Source organism: Myotis daubentonii, chromosome 13 (assembly GCF_963259705.1).
Source record: "Myotis daubentonii chromosome 13, mMyoDau2.1, whole genome shotgun sequence".
NCBI lineage: Eukaryota > Metazoa > Chordata > Mammalia > Chiroptera > Vespertilionidae > Myotis > Myotis daubentonii.
The window spans coordinates 64,530,237-64,544,319 of record NC_081852.1 but is presented as its reverse complement, the minus strand read 5'-3'; the positions used below and the strand labels follow the sequence as shown (position 1 = coordinate 64,544,319).

Below are 14,083 nucleotides of genomic sequence, written 5' to 3'. Positions count from 1 at the left end.
ACATTTTTATGGTATTGAGCTCCTTTTTTTCGGAGTGAGGAAATTTATAGATTTTGGCTGGATCAGGTTTAGTCATTACAGAAATGACAGGGATAAGATTCCTCAAAACATTTTAACATGTTGGAGGTTTTTGGTTGAGATACTCCATCTATATGACATTTAAGAGAGGACTAGGGCCCTAGCTGGTTTGGCTCAGTGGATAGAGCGTTGGCCCGTGGACTGAAAGGTCCTGGGTTCAATTCTGGTCAAGGGCACATGCCTGGGTTGTGAGCTCAATCCCCGGTGAGGGGCCCGCAGGAGGCAGCCAATCAATGATTCTCTCTCATCATTGATGTTTCTATCTCTCTCTCCCTCTCCTTTCCTCTCTGAAATCATTAAAAATATTTAAAAAAAAAAAAAAGAGAGAGAGTACTAGGCAGTGAATAATGTTAACTTTAGTTTTAATTTCTGTGGTGCAGAATTTTACCCACTGACTAATAACCTGATGTGTTGTCTTCATCTCTTTAGAGTTGAAAGAAAGTCTCTCTCGCATGGGATCTGATTTGAAGCAGGGTTTTATTAGCTCTCTGAAAAGTGCCTGGCAGACATTAAATGAGTTTGCCCGTGCTCATACCTCTTCAACTCAGCTGCAGGAAGAATTGGAGAAGGTAGCCAATCAAATCAAAGAAGAAGAAGAAAAGCAAGTAGTTGAAGGTAAATTTGATAATATTTAAGACCTTTCCAGTTCTTCAGAATGTTTTTTTTTTTCAGTGTAACCCATACATCATTTAATGATGCTTTTTCGTTCTAGTCTTCTTAGTTAAAATGTAGAGACACCTCCTCTAAACGAAAACATTTTATGCTAAACTATATACTTGAAAATGCATGTCTTCCTTTCTAACGAGGTTTTTGCCTGGTAGTTGCTGAACTTTTTACTCTGTAATGTTAAAGTTTCATTGAGATTCCAAAGGCCAGAGTGGAAGGTCAGACTTGAGAACCAAGTTTATGTTCAGGCACTTGAAAGACTCACTCGGAGAAACGATCTTTTCTGATGCTGTTGTTTGACTGTGTTGTTATGGACTTGACTGCCATGTCAGGTCATTGAGCGGTGATGTTTTTGAATTTTTCAGATTCTAATTCTATTTCCTTTCTTTCTGCAATGCTCTCTCACCCCTTTTCTTCAAAAGTTCTGTCAGCTCGTGGGCTCTTTCTCCTCTCTCTGGTAACCAGCCCCGCTTCCCCGGGCTCTTTGGAGGAATGGGAAATGAGCCTGGTAGCTCCCCAGGTTGCTACGTGTGTCAAGCAATATTCTCACTGAGCCCAGAAAGTCAGCTAAAGTCAAAGGATAATGATTAAGTGATTGACTTTGATATTGAAATGGTTTAAATTCTAGCAGAAAAGGTTGTTGAAAGTCCAGATTTTTCCAAGGAGGAAGACTACTTAGGAAAGGTTGGAATGCTGAACGGAGGCCGTCGAATTGACTACGTTCTTCAAGAAAAGCCAATAGAGAGTTTTAATGAATATCTTTTCGCTCTTCAGAGTCATTTGTGCTATTGGTAAGTATTTTCTTCTTTGATAACATTCATGTGGCCTTTAGGTGCTAGCACAGGAAGCAGTTGTAGTTTTAGTGAGACTCTCACTGATTTATCATTTGTTAAGGAACATTCATGTGAACACCTGCCTATTCAAATATTTTCTCCCTTTAGTTTAGTTACCCACAAGATGGCAGTAGGTCATCTGCCTTTGACCAGAGGCCTTGGTGCTAGCAAGGACTGTTTTGCAGGGATGCCTCTCCCAGGATGGGAGTGGTAGGATGGACGGAGAAGAGCCATCTCTTTCCATATCCCCTCTCAACCAGGACAGCTGCAGTGGGTGGTTTTGCAGCTGAGTGGTCTCCATCCAGTTTCTAAGGACAGCTTTGGGAGTGCACTACTTGTTCTCATTTGCCCTTCTAGGTAGAGTTGAATAGAATAAAAGCTGCATTTCCCACCTTTACGCATAGAGATTACTTCTAATTGTCTCATAAGAAAATGTGTGCTTATTTTTTATAGGGAATCTGAAGATACTGCCCTGTTATTACTTAAAGAAATTTATCGAACAATGAACATTAGTCCAGAACAGCCCCAGCATTGATTGGGCCTCAGCTTCACTCTGTGAGTTTATCTTTATTGTGTGCATAAATTCTGAATGTTCCATTCTGAAGTGTTTTTTATGGCATTGATGTTCATCAACAATTTTCCCATTTTTGTTTTCTTTGAGTGTTTTTTATTTTTATGTAAAAGTTCAGATTAGAGACAGCAAAGGAAGGGAATTAGTGTACAGTTTACACTTCTGACTTGTAACAATCTTCTTATTCTGCATAGAATTTGAGTTCTTTTAAGTGTCTTTTAAAAATAGATTCTCAGGAACATCAGCTAGGAATTTCTTTGGTTGTAGGTTAACAGAACCTAAGAGGTTTACTCCAACAAATGGAGGTTTAATTTTATTATGTAACAGGGAGGGTTCGTTCGTTGAGTGATGCCAACAGATGCCCAGATTGTTTGCATCTTTTCGCCTGCATGTTGGCTTCTGCTGCCTCATAGTTAGGAGGTGGCTGCTGTAGTTGCAAACATCACATCTATACTCAAGGCATGACTAAGGATGAAGGGCAGTATTGGTTGTATCTGTCCCTTTTAATTAGGAAAGCAAAATCATGTCCAAGATTTACTCATGTGTATTGACAAACTGTGTCACATGTCCCATGTCTCCCCACAATCCCAAACTGCACGGAAGATTGTACAAGTGATGTTTGAAGCATTTCCAGTCTTATAGAGGGTAGGACTAGAGAAGGGAATTAAACATGACGAGCCGACCTACAAGTCAGCCATACTATATTCCTGACTGTCCTCCTGAGACACCTGATACATACCTCTTTTTCCTTACTAGATTATGCATCACTTTAAAAAATGGGTAATGTGTTTTTTACAAGTTAGAAGTTTTAAAGCCTTTGAAAGAGAAAAACACAAACTGTTGAGCTCTGAATTACTGAAGTCAAAAGTAGTTCCTGGCAATTTTTGGTTTTCTAATAATACATTATAAGTTCAGCTTCTGCCTTATTTTGGAAAGGGGTATACTTTTAGTAGAATTTACTTAGAAATGTTCCCGTGCATATCCAGTCAACAGGAACCTCATTGAATACTAGAGGCCCGGTGCACAAATTCATGCACAGGTGGGATCCAGCCACAGGCAGTTTGTGGGCTGGCCCCACCCCTGTTAGGGGTGGGAGGGGAGGATAGGCGGCGGGGCCCGCCAGGGGGAGTCACTGAGGGTGGTTGGCCAGCCGGCCCTGCCCCCTGGTAGAACTCCCAGTTGAACTCCAGTCCAACTCCTGGTTGAGAGACAATTTGCATATTAGCTTTTTATTATATAGGATAGTGCTCTGTACCTTGAGGTTTTCCATCAGCCATATTGCTTGCACAGCTTTCCACATTAGCTTGTGTACATCTTTTTCATTCTCTTTACTAGTTACATGGTAGTCCATTGGATGGCTATATCTCATCCTATTTGGCCAGTTACCTGTTAGTAGACATTTAAATCATTTTCGAATATATATTAGTATTAAGGAGTCTTAGTCAATAGAGTAGGAAAGAGATCTAAAAAGCCATTCTATAATCAGACTCTTGATAGTTTTAGCAGTTCTTACCATTTCTGATAGTATAATGATAAAATAAACTAATTGTAATGTCAAGGTTATCACAGTCCAGATTTTCAATTATGAAATAGTCTTTCAGCCACTCAACTAATATTTATTTAGTACCTACTATGTGTCAGGCACCAGTTTTCATGCTGGGGATAAGTGGTAAACAAGACTGCATTTTCATCTTTAAGAAATTACAGCAGGTCTTTCATTACAACATTGATGAGATGCCGTAGGAACTTTACTCTGGTTTATATTTAACAAGCTTGTGATAAAAATAGGTTTTGTTATATGCTGCTTTGACACTTCCAAGAACCTATCCATGCAGGTTAAATGAGGGCTTACTGTATCTTCCACTGGGAGGAGGTTGACAATAACCGTATATTTTAACCCATAAGTGCATTTCAGACATTGACAGCTTCTGTGGAAAAGATAAAATAAGAAGATGTGGAGAGTGACCGGGTTACTTCTGGGGAAGGCTTTGCTGACCCGATGACATTTGAGTTGAAAATTGAATGATGAGAAGGAGGTGGACACATGAAGATAAGGGAAGACACTTTAAGCAGAAAGAAAGGCAGCTGCATAGGTCATGAGATGGGAACAGACATGTCACGTTTGAGGGACAGAAAGCAGCCAGACTAGCCAGAGGGTGAGAAGTTAAGGGGAGAGTGGAGGCAGGTGCATCAGAGAAGTCGTGAGCCTAACTATGAGGGATCTGTAAGGACTTGGTTTCACTCTAAGTGTGATGAGTCATTGAGGGACATGATTTGGTTTATCCTTTAGAGAGATGCTGTGGGTACTGGTTGAAGGGTAGGCTGTTGAGCAAAGGAAGGGAGACTCTGACTAGGAGTCTAGTGGTGGGGATGGTCAAAGATGATTGAACTCCAGTCTGGTTTGGAGGTGAGTTGTTTAGGAATTAGTGACGAATTCATTGTGGAGTATGAGGGAAGGAGGAGCTAAGGATGACTTTCGGGATTTTGATGTGACCAACTGGGTGATGGTGCTACTTTTCCTGGGGGAGCTTATGGAGTGAGTAGGCTTTTTGGGGGGGGGGGGGGGGATGAGAAATCAGTAGTTGGTCTGAAGCACAGAGCTAAAAAGAATAACTTTAGAATCCTCAGAATATACTTGCATTTTAAAGCCACAGACTGGGTGAGATCACCCAGAGAGAATAGAGAAGAGTGTAGGCAGAGAAGAGAAGGGGAGCCTTTGGAGAAGGAGGAACCAATGAAGTGACAGAAAATCCAGGGGTTTGTGATCTCGGGGACGCTGAGAGGAGATTGCTTCCAAGAGGGAGTGGTTGGTCACGTCAGATGCTGTTGAGAGGTCAAGGAAGAGGAGGGCCAGGAATTTGCCGTTGCCTGGAGGAGGGCTTGGACGTCCATCCTGGTGTCATGGCAGAAGGAGGTGGAGTGTGGAGAGGTGAAAGGTCAGGGAGGACAGAGCCATGCTGTGAAGGGGGACAGGAATAAGATGGGGAAGTTTTATGATGTTAAGGTGTGTTTGCTTCCTAGTGGTAGTGATTGGGTGTTGAGGATGAGGCTGACAATGCAAGGGCAAATGGGGATGGAGAAAGTACTTGAAAAGGCATGGGGGGTGGGGCCAGGGCAACCTGCAGGGTTTAGCCTTAGAAAAGGAGCAGGGTTACATCTTTCTGTGGTGACAGTGGGAGCCAGTCCATGGGCACAGATAGGGATGGGGAAGTGGCATTGGTGGTGGGAAGAGGAGGTTCCCTGGTGACGTCAGCTTCATTTTGGAAGGGTGGGAGAGAAAGGTCATCAGTCCAGGGCTTATGGGAGACCTGAGGAGAGAAGAGCAGAAAGGTACTCATTTCAGAGTGTGGGGAAAAGGAATTTACTAGCAAAGTGTGGTACGATTGTATTGTAGGCGTGAATTGAATGCTCATTTGATATTTTAGTCAAAAATTTGAAGTGAGTACAGTGAACACAATTGCCTGACTTTTTTCTGACCACCACTTGGGTAAGCAGATGTTTGGTTTTACTAGGATTAGGGTTTTGCTGGGTAAGTAATACAGGAAGAGAAAGACAGGGAGCTGAAGGAGGTGATGGAGAATGAAAAAAGTGAGAGGCCAGTGTCAGGAAGAGGTCACAGAATCAGAGGAGAGAGGAGTACCCTATGTTCAAAGTGGGGATCGCCAAGACAGGGTGGTGCATCACCAGGCCATAGGATCCAGTGTGGGTGCTGTTACACTCTGCTAAGCAAATGCTGTGTACTTAGAAGCAGTTTAAAAAAGTACTAAATAATAGTACCTCATAAAGAAACCTTCGAAAATACAGAAAAAAAAATAAGCAGCAGCAGAAATCACCTATAATCTTGCCAGTTAAAAATGTTAGAAGTTAATCCTCCTAAGCTTTCCTGAGTCTCATGTATTTCATATTATTTGTTATTTTGTTGGCTGTTTTTTTCCCACTTAAAAATATATTGTGTCATTTTCCCACATCAGCCTACGATGTGTATTTTCAAGTGTACTTAAAATTTTTATTGGTTTTTCTGAATGGGTTATACTTAGAGTAGGTTCAGCTTTTATTTACTTATTTTTAATTATTATTTTTTTTAATCCTGACCCAAGGATATTTTTCCACTGATTTTTAGAGAGAGTGGAAGGGAGGGAGGGAGGAGGGGGAAAGAGAAAGAGAGAGAAACATCGATGGGAGAGAGAGAGAGAGAGAGAGAGAGAGAGAGAGAGAGAGAGAGAGAGAGAGATGGATGAATTTGTTGCCTCCTGCAGGTGCCATGACCTGGGCCAGGGATCGAGCCTGCCCTTAACCTGGAATCGAGCCTGCGACCCTTCGGTCCACGGACTGACACGCTAACCACTGAAAGGGACCGGCCAGGGCAAGTTCAGCTTTTAAGTGACAGAAGTGAAGTATTTCCCTCCCTGTCTCTTCCCCAGTTCCCTTCCCAGAATCTGTGTCCTAAGTATGTGTTGCATGTGATTTTTTTTTCCTTTTTAAAAGACATATGACAGGTAAATAGATAAACTGTTATTACCTTTGTATCTTTGATATGTTTCCATATCCATCATGCACTCGCCATGCATTAATCCTGGATTTGATGAATGCTCTATCAGGTGCCCAGTGCTGTTGTAGGCACTGGGGCTTACAGCAGTGGACCACACAGAGTCTATGCCCGCTGCGGGGATAGACAGCGAACACAGTTGGAGTGTGTCAGATGGGCTGGACTAGAGCAGTAGGATGAAGGCAAGAGGCAGTGCCTTTGTGTTTGTGTGTAAGATGGCAAGTGAGACTGTAAAGGATAAAGTGTCATTTAAGCAACTGCCAGGTGGATATCGGTGGGAATAAGGTATTTCAGGCCGAGAAGGAATGTATCAGAAATTAAGAGTCACCTCATTCTTTTTCATGATAGTATAGTACTCCATCAATTTACACCATGATTTGTATAACATGTTCCTTGCTGACAGGTACTTCTTATCCTAATCTTTACTAGTATAAATAGTGCTTCAGTGGTACATGATATTTAAGAGCTGCATTGTATTCCATTTTATAGTTTTCTTTATTAAAATGCATTGTTGGGTGTTTAGGTGATTTTTCTGTTTTCACTATTATAAATAATTCTGACATGTAGTTGTACATCCTTTTTGCACATTTCTGACTGTTTGCTTGGGATAAATTCCATAGAAACAACATTGTTAGATCTAAGTATGTTGCACATTTTAAAAGGTTTTGGATCTATAATTATTGCTAAATTACATTTCAGAAAGGTTACCTCAATTTTCATATCTACCACCAATACATGTGCTGGTTTTCCTGCACCCTTGCTAACACTGGGTAGAATTGTTTTTAAAAATTTTGCCAATTTGTCCTAACCGGCTTGGCTCAGTGGATAGAGCAGTGATGGCAAACCTTTTGAGCTCAGTGTGTCAGCATTTTGAAAAACCCTAACTTAACTCTGGTGCCGTGTCACATATAGAAATTTTTTGATACTTGCAACCATAGTAAAACAAAGATTTATATTTTTGATACTTATTTTATATATTTAAATGCCATTTAACACATTGTATGCGGGTAACGTGTTTACACGTTTTACGTATTTATACGTTCTACCAGTGTAGTTGAGCGCGGGACACGTATTAATACATTTTTTATAGACTAGCGGTAGAATGCGGGTAACGTATAAATATGTAAACTAAAGTTATCGTAATTTTACTGAACGTTGCCATTTGCGCAAAAAATTAGCAAAAATGGCTCGCGCCACCTGTTAGCACGCGATAAAAACTACTCACAAACAATGTGTTAACAAAAAAAAATCAACCAAAAAAATGAGTTCGCGTGTCACCTCTGACACTGCGCGTGTCATAGATTCGCCATTACTGGGATAGAGCGTCGGCCTGCAGACTGAAGGGTCCCAGGTTTGATTCCGGTCAAAGGCATGTACCTTAGTTGCAGGCACATCCCCAATAGGGGGTGTGCAGGAGGCAGCTGATCAGTGTTTCTCTCTCATTGATGTTTTTAACCCTCTATCCTTCTCCCCTCCTCTCTGTAAAAAATCAATAAAAAATATTTAAAAAAAATTTTTTTGCCAATTTGATAGTCAGAAATTGTTATGTTATAGCTTTACCTTACATTTTCATTACTAGTGAAATTGAATTTTTTTGTATTTATTTGGCTGCTTGTATTTATTCTTTTTTTAAAAATATATATATTTTACTGATTTTTCACAGAGAGGAAGGGAGAGGGATAGAGAGTTAGAAACATCGATGAGAGAGGAACATCAATCAGCTGCCTCCTGCACACTCCCCACTGGGGATGTGCCTGCAACCAAGGTACATGCCCTTGACCGGAATCAAACCTGGGACCCTTGAGTCCGTAGGCCGATGCTCTATCTGCTGAGCCAAACCGGTCAGGCTGTATTTATTCTTTTGTCAATTGCCTGTTCTTGACCTTTACTTATTGTTCTGGAGGTGCGGGGTAGGGTATTTTTATTTCTTATCGATTAATAATTATGATATTTAACAGTAATAATCTTTTGCCATTGCACATTTGTAATTTATTTTTGCTTATACTTTGGGTATTTTGGGGGGTTGTGGGTGGGGAGCATGGTTTTAAAATACGTAGGCCAACCTTTTAAGATTCTTCTTAAAAAAAAAATATATATATATATATATATACATATATACACACACACACACACATATATATATTTTATATGCCCAACATTTGTTTTCTAGGCTTTCTGCATCTCTTCTGTTGACTTATTTATCTGTTTACCAAATTTCACTGACTTCAGATTTTATATTTTTCACATTTCAGCGTCTTTAAATTTGGAATGCATCTTACAAACAGCTGTTGCCTGGAGGGAAGTTGAGTTCTTCTGGACATTGTTTGCATGTTTTGGCCGATCATTGGGGGCACTGCCACCCTGCGCCTTCTGAAGCGAATTTCTCTGAGAATTTCTTGGGCTCCGCTGCTATTGTGAATTCAGACACAGAATTTGCAGGCAGGACAGGGTGGGTGTACTAGTTCAGCCACCAAGGTATCCCCTCCCTCCATCCCCATTGTCGAGGAGGAGGTGTGCAGACTTCTCTGCCATCCCTCCTGCGGGACTAGTTATTTTTTCACCCTTCCCTGAGGCTGTAGCCATTTGGCGTACTCACTTTTTGTGCAGGTCTCTGTCTCCTTTTAGGTTCGTATCCTGGGCATCTTTTATTTGCATGATGCGTAAAATAATGGTGTATTAGATTCATTGAAATATGGTGTTTTATTATAACTTTATAGTTTTTAGTGTCTGGCAGTGCAAGTTATTAGTATGCCATAGTCTTGGCAATGATTCCAAATAAATTTTGAAATTATTGAAGTTCCCCATTAGTCTCTCTTCACTAAACGAACAAAACTCAAACAGTATAGCCCTAGGATTTTAATATCACCTAATATGAAAAAGTAACACCCTTTCATTTCACACTTAATTTGTTCATTGTTCATTGTTTTATTTCTTCTACTTGGTTGTAAAATTGAGGCAAGAACTTAAGTTCCTAATACTGAACTAATACTATGAAGTAATTAATTTAAAATATTAACAATTCAACGTACATGGTTCATTCAAGGAGAGATCAATTTTGCTGAATTCTTTTATGTTTACCTCATTTTTTCCTTTCTAGAATTATTCTTAAGCCCCAGATTAACCTGTCAGAAACTTCCTTTTACTCTCTATACTCACCATGATATGAAGGTCACCTGCTATGAGCCTCACAGAATGTCCCTGGCTGACTCCTGTCCCTTCCCTCTGGTGGCCTGTCTGTCTGAGGATGTGCTCAACAGGCTTGCTTTTTGCCGGCCCTCACAGTGTGTTCTTTGGGTCCCGAAAGGAACAACAGTGCATTACTATATTATTACTGTAAGCTTGTGAGATTCACCTAGGGTTGCTTTTTCTTTTAACGACACTTGTCTTTCCAGAAAGTCACCATATAAATTACATTGCTGAGAAAATTCTCAGAGGACATTCCCATTTATTCCTGGGATGGATTGACAGACAAAGTGATGAGTTGACAGTTGCTCAGATACAATTCTCAGATGTAGGGATTCATTTAGAAGAAAACATACACAACAAAAAGACAATGGAAACAGTACCACATTTGGACAGTATAGATAAAAAATGTAATCATTGAAATGATGCAGTTAAAAATGCCTCAGTTCAGTTGTCAAAGTAGTGTGTGATGTCAATGAAGAAATACAGCATGCAGAAGGGTGTTTCTGTTTCTTAAAAACCTGTTGCAGTGGGCTGTTAGACTTGTGTTTTTTAAATGTAGTATGTTCTTTTATTCAAGTATGGACTGCTTGAGACTATAGTAGTATGAGTTAAAAAACCTTGTGTTCTACTTTAAATGTGAATTGTTCTGAACTGCTTTAATGTAGCGTCACTGTATTTGTTAAGAGGCACTAACCACAGCCACTTATATTCCAAGTAGAATCTGAGGTTTTGATAAAGCTGCGGAGGGATGGCTGTGGGAGGAAGGGCAGCGCCTGACTGACTGCGCGGCCATCCTCTGAGGCTCTCCCAGCCCAGCATGTCGTTTCCTGGGGGTGGGGTGGGGTGGGGTGGGGTGGGGGTGTGTGTGTACAGGGTGCTGTGCAGTCACCCTGTCCTGAAGCTCCAGGTAATGTGAGAACCAGACCAGAGGATTTTTGATTTTTTATTTTATTTGCTTTGTATTAATTAATTTCGTTTATACCAAAGTGTTTGAAAGTATGAAATGTATTGTTTCTAGACTATAAATCAACTTCATGAAAAGACTGTTCTGTAATATTTCATTTTGTTTTACTATAACTTTAGATTATCTTGACTCTTTTCCTAATACTACATGGAGATACTGATTTTTCTTCTTTTGTTATGTAGTAGAAACATTTTACACTGTTTACATCGTTCTCATGGAACATAGAATTTTTTAGAAGCAACATGTAATACACATTTTTGTGTATACTAATTAGTGTGAATAAAACAGTGACATCAATGCATCTTTTTAAAGTATCAAACTTCTGTATTTCTCGTATCTTCCTTAAAAGCTTGGCATTTATTTACTTTTCGTTGTGAGTACGTGCTATATATTATTAATGCATAGCATTTGCTCCTAATAATAGAATCAGGACAGTAGAATTGTAGAGCTGCAGTGGAGCCCAGACAACGTCTATTCCAAGCACCTTGTGTGTAGCTGAGGACTGGGCACTCAGTGCCGTCTGCAGGCGGCGAGTACAGGCCTGGGCCGGAGCACAGCTTCCCTGGCTCCTCTGTCCTCACTTCTCCAGGCCAGTGCTGCTACTTTTAACTTGTTCTCCCTTGATTTCCCAAGGCTGATGAAATTCAGAAAAATGAGGATTATTTATGTATATTGTAATAAATTCTAATGTGATTTTGCAATTTACAACTGGTTTTGTCTGCATTATTCAGCCTGTGTCTTCTAAATATTGGGCAGAGGAGGAGTACTGGGCACAATTCTGGAAGAAATGGGTTCCCGCCCAGGTTCAGGAAACCCTGTGATTTAATTTTAACTCCAAGAAACGTGCTCCGCCTGTGGTATTTAATATATTGTTAGTGATTTCAGAGAGGAAGGGTGAGGGAGAGAGAGAGAAACATCAATGATGAGAAACTGATCAGCTTGCCTCCTGCACACCCCCTGCTGTGGATCAAGTCCCCAATCCCGGTATGTGCCCTGACCTGAAACGAACTGTGACCTCCTGGTTCTTAGGTTGATGTCCAACCACTGAGGCACGCTGGCTGAATACCTGTGCTATTCGTATCACTCTTCAACCTCTTACAAAAACCAAATAAACAGTGCGTTCCCAGAGGGCAGTCTCCACTTAATAGCATATGGTTCACTATTGTCATCACCATGCCTACCATGCCTATTGTCACCTAGTAACTCACTTTCCAAATATTCATTGAATAAAAGAATTTAAAAAATAAAAAACATAATTTTAACACTTGGACAAGACCTTGGAAGATGATATAGATCAGTGGTTTGCCAACTTTTAAAAGGCAGGAAAACCTTTTTTCAAATGAAAACTCATCAAATTTATCTTATAAACTAGATGAGAGGATAGCTGCTAAGTAAGGCTTGACATCCTCCCCTTTTTTCCCAGGAACCAGCCCTGATCTAGATCAGTGCTCTTCTTTTTCTCAGGAGGAAATCAAGTCTGCAGTTATTCCGATTTCATAGGAACGGTTTGGGACAAACACTCAACTTGTCAGAAAGTCATCCTAAAGCAGATGAGGATGGTGATCTGGGTCACGTTTGTTAACATGGTATGGAACGAGAGGAAACTGCTTTCCGAGCATGACACCTCTGTGTATGTCTCTTTTTCTTTCTTTTTAAAAAAACACTAAATTTTTTCCTATTACCATTTATCCCCCCCCATACCCTCTGCTACCTCCCCCACACTGTGCATTTTTGATCTCAAAACCAGTGTGTGATTACAATAAGTGGAAACTAACACATTTTATTGAGTTTTGAGGTAGGTATGTTATTGGAAAGGTTGGTCTGCATTGAGCCTTGAAAATGAGGAAGCCGAGAGTCGCTACCTCTGCTGGCAAGAAGATCACTTATTCGCAGTAGTACCTCACAGCCCGTGTTCTATCGGTAGAGTATGTTCTGCCGGTCAGCCCTGTCCCAGAACCCCAGGGTGATTGGTCTTTAGATTACCACTGTTTTAGGTGTTGACGACTTGATACCTTAGTGCTGTACCATAGTGTTTACCCAGCAACATTCCGGTGGTTTCCCAGGCAGATTTTGCCACCTGAGAAGAGGGTGATTGAACTGCAGGTACTGAATGTTGGTTTTCTTTCAAGTTGCAGTTCTCATTGTAACCCAGTAGCTGGCATTCGGGCTGAGTGTGAGTCGGGGCCCCAGGACGGGGTCCTCGAAGGGAGCGAAGAGGACATGGCTCCTTTGCGAGCAGAGGTGCCGTCATGGTGATCCCACTGTTCCCGTTTCCCTGTGAAGCATTGGCCACTGTCAGCTGCTCATCTCCTTGGTATTTCTGTACTCTCAGCAGGTCATCAGTCTTGTCCTGGCATTTCACCTCTGCAGGCTCTGCACTGCCCTGAGCCTACCAAAACCAGGTCGCATAGTCACGAGCCCTGCTGCACATCTGGTTGCGTTTGTGGCCCAGTTCTCGGCTGTGAGTCCTTGCGAAGATCCCCCCCCCCGCCCCCACTCTCCTCCCCCCCCCACCCCACCCCCGCCCCGCACTCCCCAAGTCTCAGGAAAGTGTTGTTTGTTGGTCAGTTTCCTGTCATGAAATTCCTCCATCTCATACAGTGCATGTGACAGTGCTGGGCGCATAGTAAGGACTCCAAACGTCAGCTGGTTACCAGCATTGTTGCTCTTCCTTCGCCCTGAGCACTTGGGTTCGGGAAGACCCAGGCCTTCCGGGCCGGTTGCTGCCACTTCCTGTCCTCCTGGCTTGGGCTTTGGCCAGGTGTTCTGTAGCTGAGACAAAAAAGAGAAGCTGAGTGTCCGCTTCAGCGGCCTAGGTGTTTGCAGGTTGTGGGGTATTTGTCCCGTGGCTGGCTTCTTTCATTTAGCGCCATGCCCTCAGGGCTCATCCATAGTGTAGAATTTACCAGAACTTCCTTTCTTTTTAAAGGCGAATAACATTCCATTGTATTTATAGACCATAGTTTGTTTGTGAACACTGGGGTGCTTGCCCCTTTGGCGGTTGTGAATAATGCTGCCTCAAACATGGGTGTACCTATGTCACTTGGAGTCCTTGCTTTCAGTTCCTTACAGTAGATATGCCAGTGGATATTGGAAAGCTGGAGAGCATTGAGGAAGAAACTCCCGGGTGCCTTCCATGGTGTCAGTAGCCCTGGCTAGACTGGCCTCACTGTCGCAGCCTCTGCTTCCTAGCCTCCTGCCTCTGATTGTGTCACTGCATGTTGAGCTTGCAAAGTCCT

General features: G+C 41.7%; 1 protein-coding gene across 3 annotated transcripts in view; it reads left to right on the top strand.

Annotated features, from left to right (window-relative positions):
- The window catches only part of SEC23IP (SEC23 interacting protein), a 39,681-nt gene extending 28,129 nt beyond the window's left edge, over positions 1–11,552 (top strand). Inside the window, exons 16-19 of one of the 3 annotated variants that reach the window (XM_059661884.1) lie at positions 508–693; positions 1,376–1,535; positions 2,031–2,132; positions 8,947–11,552. In XM_059661884.1, the coding sequence (XP_059517867.1) occupies positions 508–693; positions 1,376–1,535; positions 2,031–2,112 (428 nt within the window). In that variant the 3' untranslated portion in view covers positions 2,113–2,132; positions 8,947–11,552. Of the gene's footprint in view, positions 1–507; positions 694–1,372; positions 1,536–2,030; positions 2,133–8,946 lie in introns of all 3 variants that reach the window. The other 2 variants (XM_059661883.1, XM_059661885.1) reach the window with 2 other exon arrangements.
- Positions 11,553–14,083: the final 2,531 nt, after the last annotated feature.